We start from the raw sequence: 21974 nt of genomic DNA on the forward strand, positions 1-21974 counted from the left end.
TGGAAACACAAGTCTTTCTATAGAAGTCATAGGGGCCTACTGGCCCTTCAGATCCTCTCTGCCTCAATGGTGGGTCCGATAGGATTGAGACGGGTTCAGAAGTTCCATCTGCCCCCTCTGTTCCCCTGCAGGTTCTGCCTGGGAACTCTTCTCCTCTGGAGGCCTACTTCTAGACTCCTATGTTGAGAGGGTGGACGGGTCTCACGGGCCATGCTCCTCTAACCTCTCAGCTGGTCCATAGATAATTGGGCCCTTGCTACAGATGAGGAAAACAGAGGCACACAGTGGTGGGGTCACACCACAGGACTGTAGCTGCTGTATTTCGGACCCAGGTCTGTCTGGTTCTAAAGAGCAAAGTTAGCAGTTTTCTGTTCTCTGTTCCCACCCTCACGCTGGACCCCCATCCCTGGCCCTTAAGTCTAACGATGTCTGGGCTAGGTCTAGTCCTGTGGCTTCCATTCGGCCCCTTGGCCTGGTGCAGAAGCCAAGGCCCAGTGCCTGGGAACCCACAAGAGACTGCTGGAAACCAGGCTCAGGCAGGCAGTCTGAACCCGCTAGGCGAGCAAGCAGTCGGGATGGCCGCTGGTGGGCGGGGCTTAACCAGAAGCCCCGCCCCTCCGCTCAGGTGGCTCCGCCCGCGGAACCCAGTTTCGGAAGTACTTTTCGTTAACGTGGGCCTCCTCCGAAGCCGGGTGGGCGCCGGCGCCATGGACGAACTGCCCTGCATTGAGGCGGCTCTGGAGCAGGAACTGGCCGAGCTGTGTGAACTGGAGACGGAGGTTTTTACCGACATCGAAGGTGCGTGTCCCGGGGCTCCGGCGCGGCCTGTGCAGGGTAGCACGTCCGGGGAAGTCGCTTGGCTGGGAACTTCTGCGCGTGCGCACTGCGCGGTCTGGCATCTGGGATCTAGGGTTAAACTTTAGGGACCGCAGTGAGCTTTGTTTCTGGACACTGTGAGTATCCACTGAACTCCAAGTCTGGTCCTGCGTACAGTTCACAGGCCGACCCGGGGTTTCTCACTTCTTGAGTGCAGCAAAATCCCCAAGGAAGTCCACGGATATTTACATATACCTTGGTTTGCAAGCATCTGGCTACTTTGGATAGAGGTCAGGGAGGTCTCTGTGAGTACACTAGAGTTAAGGGGCAGCCCCGGCACTGAAAAGGAAAGATACTTTCTAGGCGGAGAGCAAGGAAGAGGCAAAGGCCCTTGAGGCGGGACCTAAGTTTGAGGAATTGGTTGGGTCACGCTGGAAATCTGATAGAACAGAGCAGCTGCTCTTCTGTAGAATATTTTTCAAATTTTGTGATTCTGGGGCAGTAACTCGAGACCTAGAAGATAGTAACAGACAGACTTTCTGCACTGAGCCACACCCCAGGCGACTTAGATCCTTTAAAATATCATTTGGACTCGTTCGGCATGATTCATCTCCAACTTCAACGACTACCAACTGGGCGGAGGGAAGGAGTTGGGGCGGATCTGGAGAAGAAAAAAAAAAAAACCCACCAAATCTTCGTTACTATAAGATATATATCCATGTTCGGTGGACTGCTAGACATCTCTGTGGCAGTCTCAAAACATTGTCTCTCTCCTCTCTGTCTCTGTCTCTGTCTCTTTCTCTCTCTCTCTCTCTCTCTCCTGCTTAAGGCTGCTCCACATCCACCTCCACCCCAAACAACCATGACTGTTTATTGTCCACAACTACACCGGGGCCTGTGGGATTACAGTAGATTGTGCCCCCTGGTGCTCTGTTGATAGACACCTAGGCTGTTTGTTATGTCCAGCACAGCCTTGGAATGCCTACATCCTCATCAGAGACCCAAATGTGCTGTCAAAGCTAGAAGGCTTGTAGTTACTGCTAGTCACCTAAGAGGAATGAAAGTTTGGCTGGCCTGGGTTCCAGGCATGGTTAGGGGCGATGGGAGAAGGCATGGGGGAAGTAGAGTACAATGTTTGAGTTGTTAGAAGTTCCCTCTCAGTGTTGGGGTGGCCCATCACAACATGGAGAGCAGACACTTACTGAGTACTTGGTGTGTGTGCCAAGCACTAGTAGGTTGAGAATCTCAGTGAATCCCTCCGACAGCCCCAATTGGAAGACATATTTTTATCTTACAGGTAAGAGATCGAAAACAGAGGGTAAATGACATGTCCAAGTCTTACAGCCACAGCAAGACAGAACTCAGACCCAGGCTGTTGGCTCAAGAGCCTGGACCCCTGGCTCCCAAGGCTGGACAAAGAGGCCCAAGTGAGGCAGGGGCTGGGAGCCATGCAGCTGTCTCCCTCAGCCCAGAGTGGCATTGGTCATAAGACTGGAAAGTGACAAGGAGAGCCAGCTAGGGCCTGGATCCCCACTGGCCACCTCCTGCCTGCTTCTCTCTGTCACGTGACTCGTCTGTGAGCTTGCCACCTTTATTTCTGAAGGTGATGCTGTGCCCAGAGCATCAAGTCCTGCTGCTGGCTGTGACCTCAGAGAAGTTCGCGATGAGCTGGCTTCTGCTTGCTCCTGGTGTCCAGTCACTGGAGGCTGGGGGAAAGGAGCCTGTGATGGGGACCACGGTGCACTGAGGGCAGGGAGGCAAATGGAGACAGTTCTGCTCTGAGACTGGCTAGTTACTCTCGGAGCCCTGGGGAGCGCAAGGCCTGTGACAGCCAGCTCCACAAGTCTGTTGGCTCAAGATGTATGCATAACTTAGGTCCAACATGGCTTACTGGGAAGCCCTCCTGAGTTCCACGTCCTCCTCTGTCCTGGTCTTACACTGTATCTGTCTATGTTCCAGTATTGTGTGACTGTCCCCAGGGAGAGGTGTCTATGAATCTGATAGGGTGCTGTTAGAGACTAAAGAAACATTTCCAGCCAAGTTGAGCTTCATAACCAGTGAATTTATTGGTGTCTTAGTCATTGTTCTATTGCTGTGAAGAGACATCATGAGCATGGCATCTCTTATAGAGGACAACAGTTAATTGGGGCTGGCTTACAGGTCCAGAGGTTCAGTCCATTGTCATCATGGCCGGAGTGCATGCCGGCACACAGGCAGACATGGTGCTGGAGAAGTAGTTGAGAGTTCTACATCCAGGTCCACAGACAGAGAAAGAGAGACACTGGGCTTGGCTTGAGCTTTTGAAACCCTAGAGCCCACTCCCAGTGACGCACACACATCCTCCAACAAGACCACGCCTCCTAATCCCTCTCAAGTAGTGCCAATTCCAGATGACCAAGCGTTCAATGGGGTTGTGCAGACTCCCAAACAGCTGTGTCACTGCCAGGTCTTCCTTACTCCAGCATAGTGACAACCTTTGGAAAGTTGCATCTAGAACCCTAACCCCACACACCTACCCACAAATACACCTTCTGCCTCCTGTATACTCTGACCTCCCAAGATTCCATGCAGCTGAGTGGTGAGAGGACACAGTGGTTAGAATCCCTGATCAAAGTTTCTGTAACCCTCCCCCTCCTGCCAAGAGAGTCCCATTGCTGTCCTTGTAGACCTAGCTATCTCTGCTTTTCAGCTTGCTTCGGTACGGGACAAGCATTCTGTAGGGCACCACCTGTCCTGCTGTCCACAGGATGTCTTCTGTCTCTGGTCCCACAACGCACGAACACTCCTTAGCATACAGCACCTGAGTGGCATGTAATTCCACTAATCCCCAGTGCTTCCAGAATAAAGGACCCTTGTCTTAGCATACCATTTAAGACCTTGCCACTACCTTCAACAGTGTCCACCCACCGAACCCCCCTTGGGTACAGCCCAAGGTAGGTGTCAGTTAGGGCTATCATCTCTGCGATGAGACACCATGACCAAAGCAACTTAGAGAGGAAAGGGTTTATTTGGCTTACATTTCTGCATTGTAACCCATCACCAAAGGAGGTTAGGATAGGAAATCAAGCAGGGGAGGATCCTGGAGGCAGGACCTGATTCAGAGGCCACAGAAGGGTGCTGCTTACTGGCTTGCTTCCCCTGGCTTGCTCAGCCTGCTTTCTTATAGAACCCAGGACTGTCGGCCCAGGGATGGCTCCACCTCACCCACAATGGGCTAGACCCTCTCTCACATCGATCACTAATTAAGCAAATGCTCTACAGGTGTGCCTTCAGCCCCATCTAGGGAGGATTTTCTTAGGTGAGGTTCCCTCCTCTCAGATGACTCTCGCTTGTCTCAAGTTGACACAAAACCAGCCAGCACATTTGAGTACCCCTTCTTGCTTGGTCCTCATGTCCAGAGCCCCTCAGGGAAAAGCCCAAGAGCACCCTGCCCATGGGGCCCTTATGTCCAGCCTACCTAATGGGTAGCAGAGAGTTCTCCGCTGCGCTGTTGCTCTTAGGGAAACTGCCTCACCTTCTCTGAAATACAGGCTTGAGGGTTTCCTTGGGATGTGGCGAGGTCGGGAGAAGAGGTGGCATTGGTGTGATGCCCCCGAGTGGAGTGAGGAAGGGGCTAGGTGTGGGTCCAGGAGGCAGTGGCTGGGCCTTCCCGCCTGTCCTGTGTTAATTAGTCAGCTGGACACAGCTTCCCAAATCACCTGGTCAGCTCCAAATAGGGGTCACTGCCTGGTGGAGGCCTAAGACCTGACCTTTGCCTGGTTGTAACTGGCCTAGGTTAGGTACTCTACTGGCTGGAGAGTGGCTTTCTCCTGTTGGCTACATGCCCGAGGAGATGCCTTTTAAAATTTGGCTTTTAATTAATTTATTTTGCAGTGCTAGGGGTGGATCCCAGAGGTTCACACATCACTAAGCTCGCTGTGCCTGGCCTGATGTAGAGTTCTAAACTTGGAGATTGGGCCATACAGCAAGTGAAACCCACAGCCTAGCATTTTACAAGTTGATGGTGGTGGGGCTCTCCTAGTTAGAGGCACTCAGAGCCTGCCCTAGATGTCAAGCTGTGCCATCTGGGGCTTGGGGGGGGGGGTTGAAGTAGGGCTGGGGAGAATTTATGGCCTTGGAGAAGCCTATTCTGACCATTGTCCCCTTAACAGACACTCTACCTCCATCCCCAGCCATTTCCCAGGAAACCCTGCACCAGGCTGCCCAAACCAGGTTCCATCCCACAAGCTCCCTACAGCTAGAAGGGAGACCCAGGAGTTTTCACATCCAGCCCGACTGAGAGGCCTTGGACATGTGGCCTGACCTCTCTGGCATTTTGGTTCTTATCACTATAATAGATACAATACTAAAACTCATTCTTTGGATCACATGGGGCTCAGAAGAGCTTGTCAGAGGCTGTTGGGCATTTTGACACAGTGCCTACAGGGTTATTCTCACATTGTTCAAAACGTGTAACCAGCAGCCAGACCTGTTGTGTTTTGCTCAGCACGTTGGCAGTCACTATCCAAGGAGCCCATACAGGAAGTTTCCAGAATGTTCGAGGCTGTGGTTTCAAGTCCGGAGTGTGTACTATGTAATGGTTCTGTCTTTTTGCATGAAAGACTATCCAGTAAGGGCCCCCCACCCTGCTTTGAAGGGCAAGGCCCATCATTAGAAGAGACTTCAGCCATAGCAGTGTCTCAACGCATCAGAGGGGCCACTTACCCCCAGCCACTACCCACCCTTTTGTGATGCAAGTGCCATAGCTTTGGAGACTGTCCTATGGAAGTGGTGGAGGAGCAGGCTGAAGTTGTCCCCACCTGAGGGAGGACAGAACCGGAGCCTGCAGTTCAGTCCCCTTCTCAGGGCAGCTTCCTGCACAGGGGCAGGGCAGCCTTGGAAGCACAGAGCAAGTTCTGTAAAGCTCCTAGGAGTGCACAGTTCTGGTCCCATCAAGCAGCTGCAAATGCATAAATGAAGAGGCTGGTGCTGGTGATGGTGTGGGGACGGACCTTTACCTGACCAGTCACCTGCTGCTGCCACGGTGCAGTGCCGCTTCCCTGCAGGCTAACGTAGCCCTGACGAGAGGATTATGGGGACTTAGATGAAGAAAGGCACAGCATTGCAGTGGAGCCTGGGCACAGCGGCCACTGCACTGGGCACATGGGCTGGTTTCTGCCTCCAGAATGACCGACATGTCCTAGCCCCCCAGCTCAAGGACACTGGTGGGGTCTATGCTGACTAAGGTCTTGTTATCTCAGGGCCACATATCAGAGCTATAGCTCTGGGGTGAGTTTAGGTGACTAGGACATAAGTATCCTAATGGACAGTGGAAATTGCCTGCATGGTCGCACACATCTGTAATCCCAGCATCAGGAGGTAGAGGCCAAGAATTCAAAGTCATTCTCAGCTGCATAAGTGAAGTTTGTGTCTTGTCTGGATTGTTCGAGACCCTGTTTCAAAGGAAAACCAACAGCTGAGGCTGTCCCCCTCCGAGGGAGGGCAGGCCCTGCAGTTCAGGCGTCTCCACGGACAGTGACCCCAGACAATGGGGGCAGTCAGGCTTAACAGCAGAGCAGGTTTAAGGAGAGAATGAGTGTTTTCCAAGTGGGCAGAATTGAAAGTAAGAAGGACTTCCTGGCAGGGTCAGCCTAGGCGAGGGCAGGATGTCAGGAATGCTGGGTTACCTTCAAAAGTCAGGCAGGGAGAGTGAGGTAGCCTGTGAAGGCTAAAGACCAGCCGGGGGTAGGGGAGTGGCCAAAGCATTCCATCTTCATGGCCCCCATCACAAGTCCATTGAGTCAGTTCCTTTTGTGTGCATTTGTTTATGGCTATATATGTGCGTGGGTGTACAAATGTGTGTATGTTTAGTGCAGATACATAAATTTAGTGGTGGATATTTAGTGTCTTTGCTTCTCCACAGATTTTTTTTTTTTTTTTTAAATTTTTTTACACTCCAGATTTTATCCCCCTCCTGGTCCACCCTCTGACTGTTCCCCATCCCATACCTCCTCCCCACCCCATCTGTCTCCACGAGGATGTCCCCACCCCTCACCTCCCCACCTCCCTTCTCCACAGAATTTTTAAAATATATTTTAAACATTTTTTTAATGACCAGGAGGTGGTGGCACACGCCTTTAATCCCAGCACTTGGGAGGCAGAGACAGGCAAATCTCTGAGTTGGAGGCCAGCCTGGTCTACAGAGCGAGTTCCAACAATACAAAGCAACACATTTTTAGATTTCTTTTATTAGGTATGTATGTTTCGCCCGCGTGTATGTGCACCATGCGCATGCAGTGCCTCTTGAGGTCAGAAGAGGGCATTGGCTCCCCTGGAACTGGAGTTATGAATGGTTGTGAGCCACCATGTGGTGCTGGAAACTGAACCCTGGTCCTCTGCAAGAGCGAGTGCTCTTAGCTACTGAACCCTTCCACATAATTTTAAAGACTATTTTACTAAACTTGCAACTCACAAATTGACTACGAAGGCCGTTTGGCCAGCAAACAGGGAGCATCCTTTTTCATCTCTTCAACCCTTTTCAACCCTTCTCTCTCTCTCTCTCTCTCTCTCTCTCTCTCTCTCTCTCTCTCTCTCTGCTTTTTTAATTTATGTTTTACTTTTTTATTTTTTCATACCTGGCTTTTTGTGGGGTCACTGGGGGTTAAACGCAGGTCCCTCTGCCTGCACTCCACTAACTGAGCCTCTTCCAGCCCCTCTGCTTACTGCTGGCTGAGTAAGGTGTTTGAGGGCTAGATGATTGAGGGCCTTTGCTGAGGCCTGGCACAGTCCTCTCTGCATATGCAAAGGTGATAAAGGCTGGTTGGCCTGGGGCTCACCTCAGGCTATAACTGTCTGGCAGCAGACAAGGCATTGTGGGTCAGCAGAATGAGCCAGGGTCTCAGGTTCTTCCTGAGGCTGCTGAGGGCTCTTGTGTTCTTGATCCTTCTCTGGACCTTCGTGTTCTCACTGGGACACGAGCCCAAGTGTGACTGTTTCATCAGCCTGTGTGTGGCCTATCCCTTCCAGGAAGAACCACATTCTTTTAATCCCCTGGAGCAGGGCCTTTGAGTGTACAAAAGGCAGTCTATGCCCCTGTGCCCTGGTGCCCATATGACAGCCAAGGACCAGAGTGCCTGCCAGGGACTTCTGAGGAGTAAGGAGGAACAAGCCACAGCCCAGTCCTCTAGCCTGCAAGTCCCCGAGCAGGGGCCACTGTCCCATGTCCTCTGTGGGAGATGCTGCCACTTCCCCTTCTCACTCCTGCGGTCCTTCAGGGCATGGGACAGTTTGCAAATCCTGTAGGCTCACTGGAATCCTAGTGTCCCTGTCCTTACCCCAAGCCACTGTTTCTGCTTCCGCCCTCACTCCTAGCTCGTACTGTCTCGGTCTTTGGGCTTGCTTTTTCTCCTGGCCAGAGTTTTTCCTCTCCTGTGGCCTTATTTAATCAGACTGCACTGGAGTGTCACCTCCCAGGCAGCCTTGATAACCACCTGTCTTTGCTTGCCCAGCCTCTCTTGTCATGGTGCTCTCACCTCCCCCACTCGTCTCATACCCCACCCCCAACCCGAACACGTGTGCAGCTGGTTTCGAGGTGGGGGGAAGCATCCCTAGGTCAGGGTTCTGTGCTGTCTAAAAGAACCCCGGCAAATGGCTATTACCTAGGATGAGCCTTTGATACTGTTGGGGAGGGATAGCTGGGGCTTCAGGTTTCCTATTGAAGCCAGATAGGGTCAGGGCCTGAGAGGGGCATAGGAGAGGGGAGGAGCTGAACCCAGGAGGCTTGCTCCTGGGTCTCCTTTTGTCCTTTTGCCTCAGATCGCGTATGGGAAGTAGAAACCTGTCTTCTGTGGGAAGCCAGTATTCAGCATATCCCGATGGCTCGCAGCCTGGTTACTATGATGCCCCTTTCCAGACTGCTGGACCTGAGTCCTAGTCCTTCCTAGGCTGAGGCAAGGAACACTCACTTTAGGTGTGTTATGTGCAGGCCAATGGCTGCCTCTGCCTCAGTTCTTGTGTGCTAATCCCTTTTAGAATGTTAAAAACCTATCAGATGCTTTAGGGTTGACTTCAGTCCTACAGGTCACACGGACAGCTCAGGGTCTAGTTCACAGTTCTAGCCAGTTCCAGGGGCTGTTGGGAGGAGATGCCTTTGCTGAGACCTTTTTGAGTATGAAGGTGCTTTACAAACGTGTTCTCCCAGAATCACCACCCCTGGAGAGGGGTAGAATCTAGACCTGGAGGCTCTTTCTTAGAGGCATCCGGCACAGCTGGTAGGGTTAGAAGAAGAGAAAGGCCTCAGCACTGGCCGCAGAGCCTTGGCAAGGCTTATTCTTAAGGAGATTGCCAAGCTGGCTTTGAGTTCCCATTTCTCCCCAAGTCTCCACCTTAGCCACCAGCATCTACAGAAGTGGACTAGTGACGACTCAGAAGGTTGTGAGGGGGAGTACAGGTAGAGTAGGGGTCCGGGCTGGGCACACATGTCAGGTGTCAGGCCTGCCCCTGGTCCACTGCTTGACTAAGACTGTTGTACTCACAAGCCCATCCATATGCTTGGGTCACACTTGTCCCTCCTCAGTGTCCAGATAGAGACCGTGGGGAGGCTTGACACCGCCTGTACGGAGCGACTGTTAGATGAGCCTCCCGGCCTGCAAGTCTTTCTGTATTTGGGACTCGGAAATTAGAAGGACCAAACTAGGCTCGGCACTGGGAGCCTCATACCTGGCCTCTCCGGCCCTCAGTGTCTTCTGGTGTCAGGACTCTTCCCTGCCTTAAGTTGGGTGAGGTCAGAGGCTATCCCAGGACTCAAGAGCACTCAAAAGCTGGGCAGAAAGATATCAAAAAGGAAGTTTTCTTTGGAACCACCTATGAGGATGTAAAGGACCTAGGAAGGGGGTCGGGGATGTGAGGCACGTGTGGCTGTTTCCCAGCCAAGACTCTGAAAAGAGAGATGGGCCACAAGAACACAAGTCCCTGACACCCATGAGGAGACTTGGTCGCTGGCCTCTCCCAGGCTGGATGAGTCCTTGGTTGGCCAACTAGGCTGCCAGACCTTGCTGGGCCACTGCCACAGAAGCTAGGTTGCTGGCCAGCACTGGTGTGGTGGTGGTGATGGCGGCGGGGTGTGTGTGTGTGTGTGTGTGTGTGTGTGTGTGTACATATATGAAAGAGCTTTTACCTTTGTCAGCAAGGGACAGGGACAGACTTGGCATACCCTTAATACCCACTGTCTTTCCCATCTGGCCTTTGCTATAAGAAAACTGAGTCAGGCTTCACTTACTGACTGCTGGGGGGCTGTGAGACCTTAAGGGAAGACACTGACCCAGCCTAGGGACATCAGAGCTGAGACCAGGATATTTGGATGAGTGATTTGAGGTAGGATTTCCCTTGCTCACTCCTGAAGGCAGTTTCATGAGTGACCTAGGTCCAGAACCATCAGCCCCCTCCCTGAAACAAGAGCCTTCATCCTGGGGTTGCTCTGCTAGCTGGGTGTCCCTTCACCATCAACTGCCACTGTCTAAAAGCAGCCGTTGGCCTTCCTCAGACTGTAGCCATTATCATCTCTTGCTGCTGCTATTCAATGCGAAGGGCCAGGAGTGGGTAAACTGAGCCTAAATGGTCCAGGCTAGTTCTGGGTGTATGCAAACCAATGGTGGGAATACAGAGCTTCCGAGATCAGAGCCGGCCGCAGTCCAGATTCCGGACCCGGGCTCTTCTCAGGGGTTCCCAGTGTAGCAGGGGCTGGGACGGCTGTGACCGCCAGTAACCCCGGCGCGCGCTGGCGCAGATGCGGTTAAAGGCGGACGCCCGCTAGTAACCCCGGCCCCATTCAGAGCAACGGGTGAAACCCGAGCTGCCGCCGTCGGGGGTAGGCGGGGCCCTAATGGGGTGCGGCGCAGCTGCTGATTGGCCATGTGAGCTCACCCGAGGGGCGGGGCACGGAGGTGCTCGGCGGGCTTTAAAGCCTCGCGGGGCCTGACAGGTGAAATCGGCGCGGACGCAGTTGGGGTAGCGTCTGCACGCCCTAGGGGCGGGGCCCGGACAACGGAGCCATGGATTGCACATTTGAAGGTACTTTGGGGAGGACCCTGCACTCTTATTACTTTGCTAGAGTCTCTGCAGCAGATCGCAGTATGGTGTTCTAACAGAGGAGGCAGGACGACCCTTCAGCACCTCGGGCTGGAGATTGATGGGCCTCATTAATTAAGCTATCCTGCTTAGGGACTGTCGACAGCACCTTGCAACTTAGACAACTTTCTCCACATCCGCTTTCCCTATGGGCAGGGTCTGGAGAAAGAGGGCCACTGTCCTGTCTATCCTGGAGTCTGACCTATTTGGTGGCCCTAAATTGGGCATTTTGGATCCTCCGGGCAGAAGGTAGACTACCCAGGCTATCAGTTTTTCTTTCTTGACCCTAGTTTCCCCATTTGGCCAATGGACTAATGGTGAGTGGGCATGAGAGATAGAAGATCCTATGATTAAAAGTACTATTTATGACCTGCATAAATCTGGAGAGAGTGCAAGCATCCAGAAGGCTGAGCCTACCACCCTGTTTTGTTCAGTTCACAGCCACAGGGCAGTCCCTCCCCAGCCTCTTGCCCGGCCAAACATCTGTCAATAGGCACTGTTGATACCTGCTCTGGTGGGCAAAGCCTCAAGCAGGGGTGTCAAACGGTTTAGTTTTGATCTGTTCTTTTTTTGCAGAGGTGGAAACTGAGGCCCAGTGAGAGGAGGCAGATGGCCTCCTCCAGCACAAGGGGTAATGTAGGCAGGGAATGGGAGAGCACTGTGGGCCCTGACTACTATGTGCATGGATGCTATAGAGCCCTTTGACCCAAAAGGTGGCCTCCATGAGTAGGTGAGAGGGCCCTGGACTGAGCCAGCCAGGCTGCTGGTTGCCAGCTGGGGAAGAGGGCCTGTAGCTGGGATGGAGCCAGGGGATATGTCTCGGTCCTTGTTAGGAGGGAGGAGCCAGGAGAGAGCACTTTGCTTTTCCAGAGGGGAAACCAAAGCCTGAATGGCCAGACCTGGGGACTTGGCTTCATGCCTAGAACACACAGATACATTAGTTGGCTACTTGGCCAGCAACTGGTTTTGCTTCAAGTCTCAGTGTGCTCTGCTGAGGAATGGGTTAGTGATGGCAACTTTGTCCCTGGCTTTTTGGTGGAACAAGAAAGGGTGCTGCAACAATGGCTCAGCCTGTTTGTAGACCTAGGTTTGAAGTCTGTCGTGTGCTCTCGATGCCTTGGCCCTCAGCATCAGTGTCCTTTCTTGCCTCCAGAGCAGGTGAGCGCACCTGAGTCGAGATGGTGTCTGAGTACAGAGCTGGTGGCTGGCTCTAAGAATGTCGTCAGGTAGTTTGGATGCAGTAAGAATAGGCTAGCTCAGTGACTTCACTCGTAGAACAGGGCATCTGTTTCACCTAAGCAGGCTGAGTCAGTATGGTAGCTTCAGAGTGGGCTTGCTGCTTGGTCAGCCCCAATCTGCTGGCATAGACCTTACTCACCTTTTGAGTCTGTCCAGGATGGATACGGACCCTTGCCTGACATGGATCTCTGTCTTGTCTGCTATCCCTATTTGGGAGTTGTACTCCCAGAGGTCCTCAGAACTATCCTGTCTCTCTGTACTTCCCTCTTCCCTTGTAACTGAGTGGGTGGGTGACATCACTGGAGTCTCTGTAGTCTCCCAGTTTCTGTTGAGTTCTGTGTGCAGGGGACCCTGTGCAAACACTTTTAAAAGATGAGCCCAGGAGTGGCAGTGGGCTTGGGACGCTGCTCCCGTGTAAAGGCTCCTTGGTTCTGTGTCCCCTCTGCCCTACTGCCTGTTAGGAGCTGTTCCTCTGAGAACTGGACCTCCTGATTGTGTGAGGCAGGCCCTTGTTTTACAGATTGAGAAATGGAGGCTCAACTGGGGCCGAGCAGGGCTACCCCCATCTTAGAGCACATGTGCTCTGTAACAAGCCAGTTGGGCGGAGGGGGAGCAGCAAGGGCGGGAGAGGCGTCCTGGATGGCTTTCTGCCTTCTAGCTAGCACTTGGAGCTCACCATGCAGTGCAGACTTGCACCTGCATGGTTGGAGAGACTGAGAGGTGGATGTCCCATAAAGGTGGAGTCAGAGGTTACCTCTGTCCGTGGCAGGATTCAGGGCAGGAAGAGAAGTTGCTCATTTGGTAAAACATTTGCCCTGCCAGCATCAATACCTGATTTGACCCCTAAAATCCAAGTAAAAACTACCAGGTGTGATGGGGCACACTTCATGCTTACATTTTCCCAGGGTGTCCATCAGTCTCCAGAGTCATGGGGGGGAGTGGGTTGGGGAAGTGCTGCATACATATGGACACGTACACATGTGTTCACATTAAACAAACAAACAGGACAGGCCAAGGTAGAGTTCCGTGATGGAGTATGTGCTTATCCTGTGTATCCCTGCTCCACTGTGGCACACACACAAAACACCAACCCAAGGAAGTAAAACCCACTCAGGAGTCCCAGGGAAGCTCTAGTTCTCAAGTGGATTTGTGTTTTCCTTCCTCGTGAAGTAAGGTTTCATCAGACTGCTCAACTGGACACTATTTTTTGTTTTGTTTTTGTTTGTTTGTTGTTTTTTGAAAGGGTCTCACCATGCAGCCCTGGCTGTCCAGGAACTCACTGTGTAGACCAGGCTGGCCTTGAACTTGCAGAGATCCACCTGCTTCTGCCTCTGAGTACTGGGATTAAAGTTGTGTGTCACCAACTGCCTGGCTGGACTTTGACTCTTGAGAGTAGTCTCCGTGGTAGCTGAAGACCCCAGCATTGCTATGCATAGCATAGGCAAGGTTTTTGTCTGTTTTCTTCTTTGTTTCCAGGCCTTGAGGAGAAGGGGGCCTAGGAAGAAAGCCTTGCCTGGTGTAGGCACTTGGTACATGCTGAGTGGGTGAATGGGTGAACAGACAAATGCGGCCCTGCTGTGTGCTATGCTGTGGGTGTTAGGAGATGTCCGGTGGTATTGGTGAGAGGCAAGAGCATTTAAAAGGGCGGCCAGCCACAGCGTGAGGCGCAAGCTAGAGTGGGTAGTCAGGATCCCGACAGCACAAGCACTGTTGGGTGTGCCCAGGACTATCAGTTGCATACATCACAAGCGGCTGTGTTTGGAGCATTACGAGTCCTGCTCAGGAGCTGGCCTCCGTACCCTGCTGTCACTTACTCATTATTGTCTTCTTCCCAGACATGCTTCAGCTCATCAACAACCAAGACAGTGACTTCCCTGGCCTATTTGACACCCCCTATGCTGGGGGCGAGACAGGAGACACAGGCCCCAGCAGCCCCAGCGCCAGCTCTCCTGACAGCTTCTCTTCTCCTGCTTCTCTGGGATCCTCTTTGGAAGCCTTCCTGGGAGGACCCAAGGTGACACCTGCGCCCCTGTCCCCTCCACCATCGGCCCCTGCTGCGTTAAAGATGTACCCACCTGTGCCCCCCTTCTCCCCTGGGCCTGGAATCAAAGAGGAGCCCGTGCCACTCACCATCCTGCAGCCCCCAGCGCCACAGCCATCACCGGGCACCCTCCTGCCCCCAAGCTTCCCTTCAGCACCAGTGCAGCTCAGCCCTGCTCCAGTGCTGGGGTACTCGAGCCTGCCGGCAGGCTTCTCAGGTAAGCAAGTGACGGAGGAGGCAGAAGGGTAGCCGCTGTGCTCTTACAGAGGAATTTCCGGGCTTCAGAAGTCAGGTGGTCATCCTGTGGCCCGAGATGCCCTTTGGTTCTGGGCCCAGTATTCCTCCCCAGTTGTCCAGCTGGAAGGTGGTACATGGGCAGGGCCTGTCTAGCTAGGAAATAATAGGGGTAGTTATATGAAACCCATAGACAGACAGGTCAGATGGAGTCAAGGTAGGCAAGGCAGCCTGTGCCAGCAACCTTTAACTTTGCCTCTGCAGGGACCCTTCCTGGAAACACCCAACAGCCACCATCTAGCCTGCCACTGGCCCCTGCGCCAGGAGTCTCGCCCACCCCCTTACACACCCAGGTCCAGAGCTTGGCTTCCCAGCAGCCGCTGCCAACCTCAGGAACTCCTAGAACAAGCACTGTGGCCTCACAGATCCAGCAGGTCCCAGTAAGTGGGTCTGACCAGGACGTGGGGGTAGGGAAAGCCTGGCTTGGATGCCACTCATGGTCAGGCCCCTCCCCCCAGGTTGTACTGCAGCCACACTTCATCAAGGCAGACTCACTGCTGCTGACAGCTGTAAAGACAGATGCAGGAGCCACAGTGAAGACTGCAGGCATTAGCACCCTGGCTCCCGGCACCGCCGTGCAGGCGGGCCCCTTGCAGGTAGATGGCTCAGGCAAAAGGGAGACCATGGGGGCTGGCTGCACATGTGTATGTTCCCCTGGTGAGACACATCTGACCCCGCAGACCCTGGTGAGTGGAGGGACCATCCTGGCCACAGTACCATTGGTTGTGGACACAGACAAGCTGCCCATCCACCGACTAGCAGCTGGCAGCAAGGCCCTAGGCTCAGCTCAGAGCCGTGGAGAGAAGCGCACAGCCCACAATGCCATTGAGAAGCGCTACCGTTCCTCTATCAATGACAAGATTGTGGAGCTCAAGGACCTGGTGGTGGGCACTGAGGCAAAGGTATGGCCAAAGGCCTGCAAGACTCCGGCAGGGTGACAAGGAAAGAAATGGGGTACATCAGCCAGCACAAAATAGTATTAGGTCAATCCTGGTCACATAGTCTTATGCATCAACTTGTCTGGGTCTGGGCAGTCCCGTTTGCCTGGTTAGATTTTATCAAGGGCGACCTGGATAAAGAAAGGGCTGTTCTATGCATGGAGGATGTCACAGTGATGAAGCACAAAAAAAATCCTGTCCCAGATGAACCGATACCCTAGGGGAGTGGTGGCCATTGAGTAGGATAAGAAAGTCAGTGTGCCAGCGGCTCACATGTGTGGGGAAGAAAATAGGAAGAGTGAAAGCTGTAGGTGTGAACTGGGTGGTCTCTAGGGTATGGCGCTGTCGGGAGCAGCAGGGATGGGAGCTGGAGCTGACAGTGACCACAGCTGGCTAGACACCAGTGCGTGTGTTCTCGGGGGAACTTTTACCTCTGCCCTGAGGAGTGGGCACTGTCAGGAGGCATAGGAGAGAGAGTTCTAGGCAAAAGGAACAAAGACAGAGGCCCTGAGGCCTCTGTGACGCAAAGCAGCTCTACCTACTCTGGCACCTATGGTCAGGTCCGCCTGGCTAGCCGAGCCTCTCCTCTCCCTCTCCCTCCTCACAGCTGAATAAATCTGCTGTCTTGCGTAAGGCCATCGACTACATCCGCTTCTTACAGCACAGCAACCAGAAACTCAAACAGGAGAACCTGACCCTGCGAAGCGCTCACAAGAGCAGTGAGTCCTAGCCTCCCCTCCCCACTGTCTCGGTTACTATTCCATTGCTGTGAAGACACCATGACCAAGGCAACTTACAGAAGGGTTTATTGAAGGCTTACAGTTTCAGGGTCATGAACCCACGACCGTGGTGGTGGGCAGCAGGCAGACAGGCATGGCGCTGAAGCAATAGCTGAGGGCTCCTGCTTTGAGACAACCATGAGGCAAAGAGAAAAAGCTAGCTGGGAATAGTGTGGGGTTTTGAAACTTCAAAGGCCACCACAGTGACAGGCCACACCTTCTTATCCTTCTTGAAATAGGAATGGGGACCAAGTGGTCAAACATAGGATTCTATAAGAGCCATTGTCATTCAGATCACCACCCTGATGCTGGCTTCTCTATCCCTGCTCAACCTTGCCTCTGGTTCACTCTCCCTCGCCTCCTGCTTTGATCATAACAACTGTCCAAGTCCTGGAGCTTCGGCAGCCAGGCCTCTTCCCAGCCCCCGTTCCTTCTGCCCGCAGAATCACTGAAGGACCTGGTGTCGGCGTGTGGCAGTGCAGGAGGCACAGATATGTCTGTGGAGGGCATGAAACCTGAAGTGGTGGAGACGCTGACCCCTCCGCCCTCAGACGCCGGCTCCCCGTCCCAGAGTAGCCCCTTGTCCTTTGGCAGCAGAGGCAGCAGCAGTGGCGGTAGTGACTCTGAGCCTGACAGCCCAGCCTTTGAGGATAGCCAGGTTGGACTCTGCAACAGCCCTTCCCTCTCCCAGAAGCCCCTGTCCTTGGGGAGAGCACGGCTGTATGCCCTTACTCTCTTGCCTCCTGCCAGGTGAAAGCCCAGCGGCTGCCTTCACATAGCCGAGGCATGCTGGACCGCTCCCGCCTGGCCCTGTGTGCACTGGTCTTCCTGTGTCTGACCTGCAACCCTTTGGCCTCACTGTTTGGCTGGAGCATCCGCACTCCCTCCGATGCTACGGGCACACACCGTAGCTCCGGGCGCAACGTGCTGGAGGCAGAGGGCAGGGGTGAGTCAGGCCAGCCCAGGTGGTGTTGGCAGGGACCTTTGGGATTTTGCATTTCCTGAGAACTGTGTCCTCAGACCTTCTCTTTCCTATAGATGGCTCTAATTGGACCCAGTGGTTGCTGCCACCCCTAGTCTGGTTGGCCAATGGACTACTAGTGTTGGCCTGCTTGGCTCTTCTCTTTGTCTACGGGGAACCTGTGACCAGGCCACACTCTGGCCCAGCTGTACACTTCTGGAGACATCGCAAACAAGCTGACCTGGATTTGGCCCGGGTAAGGGGCTGGCCCTGGGAAGAGTGATGGGGAGGAGTGGGATGGGCCCCCGGGCCTGTAAAGTGCTGGGTGCCTCTGCTCCCTTTATCTTCCCCACACCTCCCTTCATTTTGTCTAATCTGTCCCATCCCCCACCTTCAGAGCTCTTTTGACTCTAGGACCCAAACAAGGGGGTACCCTGCTGTCATTTTTCTTACTGAGACAACCCTTTCTCCAGGGAGATTTTGCCCAGGCTGCTCAACAGCTGTGGCTGGCCCTGCAAGCACTGGGCCGGCCCCTACCCACCTCAAACCTGGATCTGGCCTGCAGCCTGCTTTGGAACCTCATCCGCCACCTGCTACAGCGTCTCTGGGTGGGCCGCTGGCTGGCAGGCCAGGCTGGGGGCCTGCAGAGGGACTGTGGGCTGAGGAGGGATGCTCGCACCAGTGCCCGAGACGCGGCTGTTGTCTACCATAAACTGCACCAGCTGCACGCCGTGGGTACGGCTGGGTGGGGCTGGGCTCTGAGGGTCTCCGCCGGTGATCCCATCACCTCCTGTCCTCACGCCTCACCCACTTTGCAGGCAAGTACACAGGAGGACATCTTGCTGCTTCTAACCTGGCACTAAGTGCTCTCAACCTGGCTGAGTGTGCAGGAGATGCTATATCCATGGCAACACTGGCAGAGATCTATGTGGCAGCTGCCCTGAGGGTCAAAACCAGCCTCCCAAGAGCCTTGCACTTCTTGACAGTGAGTAGGCTGATGGGACAGGGCTGGGGGCTCCTCTTTGAGACTTTCACCTGTCACTTCCAGGGCAAGGGGCTAAACGAGATGTGGCAGTGGTTAGCAGGTGGGTTATAGGCCCTCCTGGGGTCTCCAGCTCAGGTCTGGGTTTGAGCTTGGAGCCAGTGTGACCGTCCTGTTCTTCCCCTACAGCGTTTCTTCCTGAGTAGTGCCCGCCAGGCCTGCCTAGCACAGAGCGGCTCAGTGCCTCTTGCCATGCAGTGGCTCTGCCACCCTGTAGGTCACCGTTTCTTCGTGGATGGGGACTGGGCTGTGCATGGTGCCCCCCAGGAGAGTCTGTACAGCGTGGCTGGGAACCCAGGTGCTGTCTTGTTCTGTTCTTACCCTGCCCTGTGCCTTCCTGTTCCTACGTCACATTACAGTAGCCCCTCTTCTCTGAAAGTCCTTACCCACCAGCTTACTTTGCACTGTGGGTTGGGGCTTGGGCCACAGCTGTGGACGTGGGTGGCTTGCTGGACTTCGCCAAGGTTCTTTAGAAGCAGGAAGCAGTATGGGTCAGCAGGCAATGGGGGGGTGTGAGAGGTGACTCTGGGTAACACCATTGTTGTCTTAGCCCCGAGGAGAGTTGGGCCCATGGGTATGTGACTAAGTAGGCTCTCCTTTCCAGTGTGTGGCTCGTGCACAGCCCACCCACTTTCCTGCCTTGTCAAGTTTATGAGGGCAGGGACCCATCACTGTCTGACTGTCTGTTAGGGTATGGAGCTAGAAGTGCCTCTGGGTTGGGGCCCAAGCATAAGAAGGCATTGGTGTGGGAAGGGATTGTAGAGAGGAAGGTGCCTAATCTCTGCTCAACTCACCCTCCTCACAGTGGATCCACTGGCTCAGGTGACCCGACTATTCTGTGAACATCTCCTGGAGCGAGCATTGAACTGTATCGCTCAGCCCAGCCCAGGGGCAGCTGATGGAGACAGGTGAGTTTGCCTGTGCCACTCCCAGGCAAGACCTACAACAGGGCATCAGGGAAAGCCTTGTCCAACCTCTTCAGTAGCCAGACTCTGTTCTCAGAGCCTTTCTGGGTCTTGCTTTCCCCTATCTGCCAGACAGGTGGTATTTTGTAGAATCATAGAGTCAGACTGTGCTTGGATAGTTGGTGAAAGCCATTGTCATCCAGAGCCCGAGACTGCTGCTATCTGTCCTGACAGCTCTCTCCTGCCTCAGGGAGTTCTCAGACGCCCTTGGATATCTGCAGTTGCTAAATCGCTGTTCTGATGCTGTTGGGACTCCTGCGTGCAGCTTCTCCGTCAGCTCCAGCATGGCTAGCACCACTGGTGAGCTCCAGTCCCCTGTCCTGACTCCTCCAGACCCAGATACAATGTGGCTAAGGGTGGCACCTTTCCCTCTCTGTAGGCAAAGACCCAGTGGCCAAGTGGTGGGCCGCACTGACAGCTGTGGTGATCCACTGGCTGAGGCGAGATGAAGAGGCAGCTGAGCGCTTATACCCACTGGTAGAACACATCCCCCAAGTACTGCAGGAGACTGAGTGAGTGCCCAGCCAGACGCCTTGCTTAAATATCTGTACGGGAAGGACAGTGTGCGCCGCCCCCCCCCCCCCCCCCCCCCCGCAGACTAGAACCCTGGTGGGAGAACTCAGGGAGGGGCTGTAGTCTGGTCTAACTTACCATGTCTGCCACGACCCCAACAGGAGACCCCTGCCCAGGGCAGCTCTATACTCCTTCAAGGCTGCCCGGGCTCTGCTGGACCACAGAAAGGTGGAATCCAGCCCAGCCAGCCTGGCCATCTGTGAGAAGGCCAGTGGGTACCTGCGGGACAGCTTAGCCTCCACACCGACTGGCAGTTCCATCGACAAGGTGAGGGGTAGGGTGGGTCCTGTCTAGGCCAGGATCACAGATGTCCATTCCCAGTTTCTTGGAGTTAGTACAACAGAATGCTGAATGGGCTTACCTCAGTTTTTGACAAAGGGGAGAGTGGTCTCACTGTTTTGCTACCACCAGGAAGAAGGGTACAGAGAGCACACTGGCAGGGCTCTTGCTGGGGGGGCCATTGTCAGGAAGACCGAGGGCTTGTACACGTGAGGTCGATGTAGTACCCCAGTGATGTAACCTGGAGTCAGGCCCTGGTGCTGTGGACTTTCTGCCCTTACCAATGCTAGAGCCTCTCAGGGGGTGCGAGCCTTGAGATAGACTGACCCTCAGCTAGGGAAAGGTTGATTTCCATAGGGAATTCCTCCTTCTGCCCTGCACTACCCCAGGCCATGCAGCTGCTCCTGTGTGATCTACTTCTTGTGGCCCGCACCAGTCTGTGGCAGCGCCAGCAGTCACCAGCTTCAGCCCAGGTAGCTCATGGTACTAGCAATGGACCCCAGGCCTCTGCTCTGGAGCTGCGAGGTTTCCAACACGACCTGAGCAGCCTGAGGCGCTTGGCGCAGAGCTTCCGGCCGGCTATGAGGAGGGTGAGTGCCATTGTTCTCACACTGTGGGGCATGAGGCAGGAAGCCAGGGGAGAGAGTAAATCTAAAACTGGCGGTCACTCACCTCTCAGGTATTCCTACATGAGGCCACAGCTCGGCTGATGGCAGGAGCAAGTCCTGCCCGGACACATCAGCTCCTGGACCGCAGTCTGCGGAGGCGGGCAGGTTCCAGTGGCAAAGGTGAGGTGGTGGCTGTGCTTACAGGGCTGGTGAAGGTTGGGGCTGGCTTGGTGTAGTACGAGGCAGACTGAGAGCTGAATTACAGCAACCAGCTGGGGATGACAATTTTTGAAGCAGTCATTGGGAGAAGGCCGAGCCCACCTGTGTTCCCCGAAGTGTTGGGGAGTCCCATGTGGAAGAGCTCATTGTCCTGCACATGGGGTGTGGGCTTGGCCAGACCTAAGCCTCCCTTTCTTTGATGTGATCTGTACAGGCACTGCAGCTGAGCTGGAGCCTCGACCCACATGGCGGGAGCACACAGAGGCCTTGCTGTTGGCCTCCTGCTATCTGCCGCCTGCCTTCCTGTCGGCCCCTGGGCAGCGAGTGAGCATGCTGGCTGAGGCAGCACGCACTGTAGAGAAGCTTGGCGATCACCGGCTACTGCTTGACTGTCAGCAGATGCTCCTGCGCCTGGGTGGCGGGACCACTGTCACTTCCAGCTAGACCCCAAAGCTTCCCCCTGTATGATAGACTCTTGAGGACCTTTGTCACTGGCTGTGGTCTTCCAGAGGGTGAGCCTGACAAGCAATCAGGATCATGCCGACCTCTAGTGGCATATCTGGAAATTGCAGAGTCTGCACTGGCCCAATGCCACCCTCTTGCTCTGTAGACACCTTAGTGGCTTTTTCATGGCCTATAGAAATCAACTTTTCCCTTGCTGAGGGCCACCCTGTCTCGAGGTTCGCACCCCTGGGAGACCTGTACATAGTGTAGATCCGGCTGAGCCAGGCTCCTGGGCAGGCTCATGTACTACTTTGACTTTTGCAAACTTTATTTTCATAGGTTGAGAAATTTTGTACAGAAAATTAAAAAAATGGAAGTTATTTATAACCTCAGTTTTGTTTCTCTGAGCAGGCGATGTCTGCCTCATCTGACTGCTATCCATCCTGGACTGTCCTTTGGGAAGCTGGACTTCCCATCTGCTCTAAGAGTGTATTTGCTGGCTTCTGCCTTGTGATGGTATGTTGTGCCAACTTGGCCCTCTGAGCTCATGGCTACCCTTAGGCCCTTGAGGGGCCCTGATAGGCTCAGTTGTTTCTTTACCTTCCAGCCCTCCACCAGGTCCCAGGGTAATGACATCCCTGTATGTCTGGAAATACACACACCATCTCTTTG

The 21974-nt window shown here is 54.2% G+C and overlaps 1 protein-coding gene across 2 annotated transcripts; it reads left to right on the forward strand.

Annotated features, from left to right (window-relative positions):
- The first annotated feature begins 635 nt into the window (after positions 1-635).
- Srebf1 (sterol regulatory element binding transcription factor 1) lies at positions 636-21689 on the forward strand. 2 transcript variants are annotated; one of them, XM_034507382.2, is made up of 19 exons: positions 636-798; positions 13995-14417; positions 14699-14874; positions 14953-15090; positions 15175-15396; positions 16040-16151; positions 16655-16869; positions 16962-17157; positions 17250-17428; positions 17646-17907; positions 17991-18157; positions 18344-18512; positions 19020-19122; positions 19370-19479; positions 19559-19691; positions 19854-20019; positions 20421-20621; positions 20711-20819; positions 21073-21689. In XM_034507382.2, exons 1-19 carry the CDS (start codon positions 708-710, stop codon positions 21300-21302), a joined length of 3402 nt encoding a protein of 1133 aa, XP_034363273.1. In that variant the 5' UTR covers positions 636-707; the 3' UTR covers positions 21303-21689. The 2 variants fall into 2 exon arrangements, with proteins under 2 accessions (XP_034363273.1, XP_034363274.1); XM_034507383.2 differs by lacking the exon at positions 636-798 and adding an exon at positions 10712-10863.
- The last annotated feature ends 285 nt before the right edge of the window (positions 21690-21974 follow it).

The sequence above is a fragment of the Arvicanthis niloticus genome, chromosome 6 (genome assembly GCF_011762505.2).
Source record: "Arvicanthis niloticus isolate mArvNil1 chromosome 6, mArvNil1.pat.X, whole genome shotgun sequence".
NCBI lineage: Eukaryota > Metazoa > Chordata > Mammalia > Rodentia > Muridae > Arvicanthis > Arvicanthis niloticus.

Bases quoted from the DNA above. Each gene is read 5' to 3' on its own strand.
- Srebf1 (XM_034507382.2), top strand. From the start codon at position 708: ATGGACGAACTGCCCTGCATTGAGGCGGCTCTGGAGCAGGAACTGGCC. The intron at 17,158-17,249 runs GTGAGTCAGGCC...TCTTTCCTATAG, and splicing joins GCTGGAGGCAGAGGGCAGGG to ATGGCTCTAATTGGACCCAG. The intron at 18,513-19,019 runs GTGCTGTCTTGT...CCCTCCTCACAG, and splicing joins CAGCGTGGCTGGGAACCCAG to TGGATCCACTGGCTCAGGTG.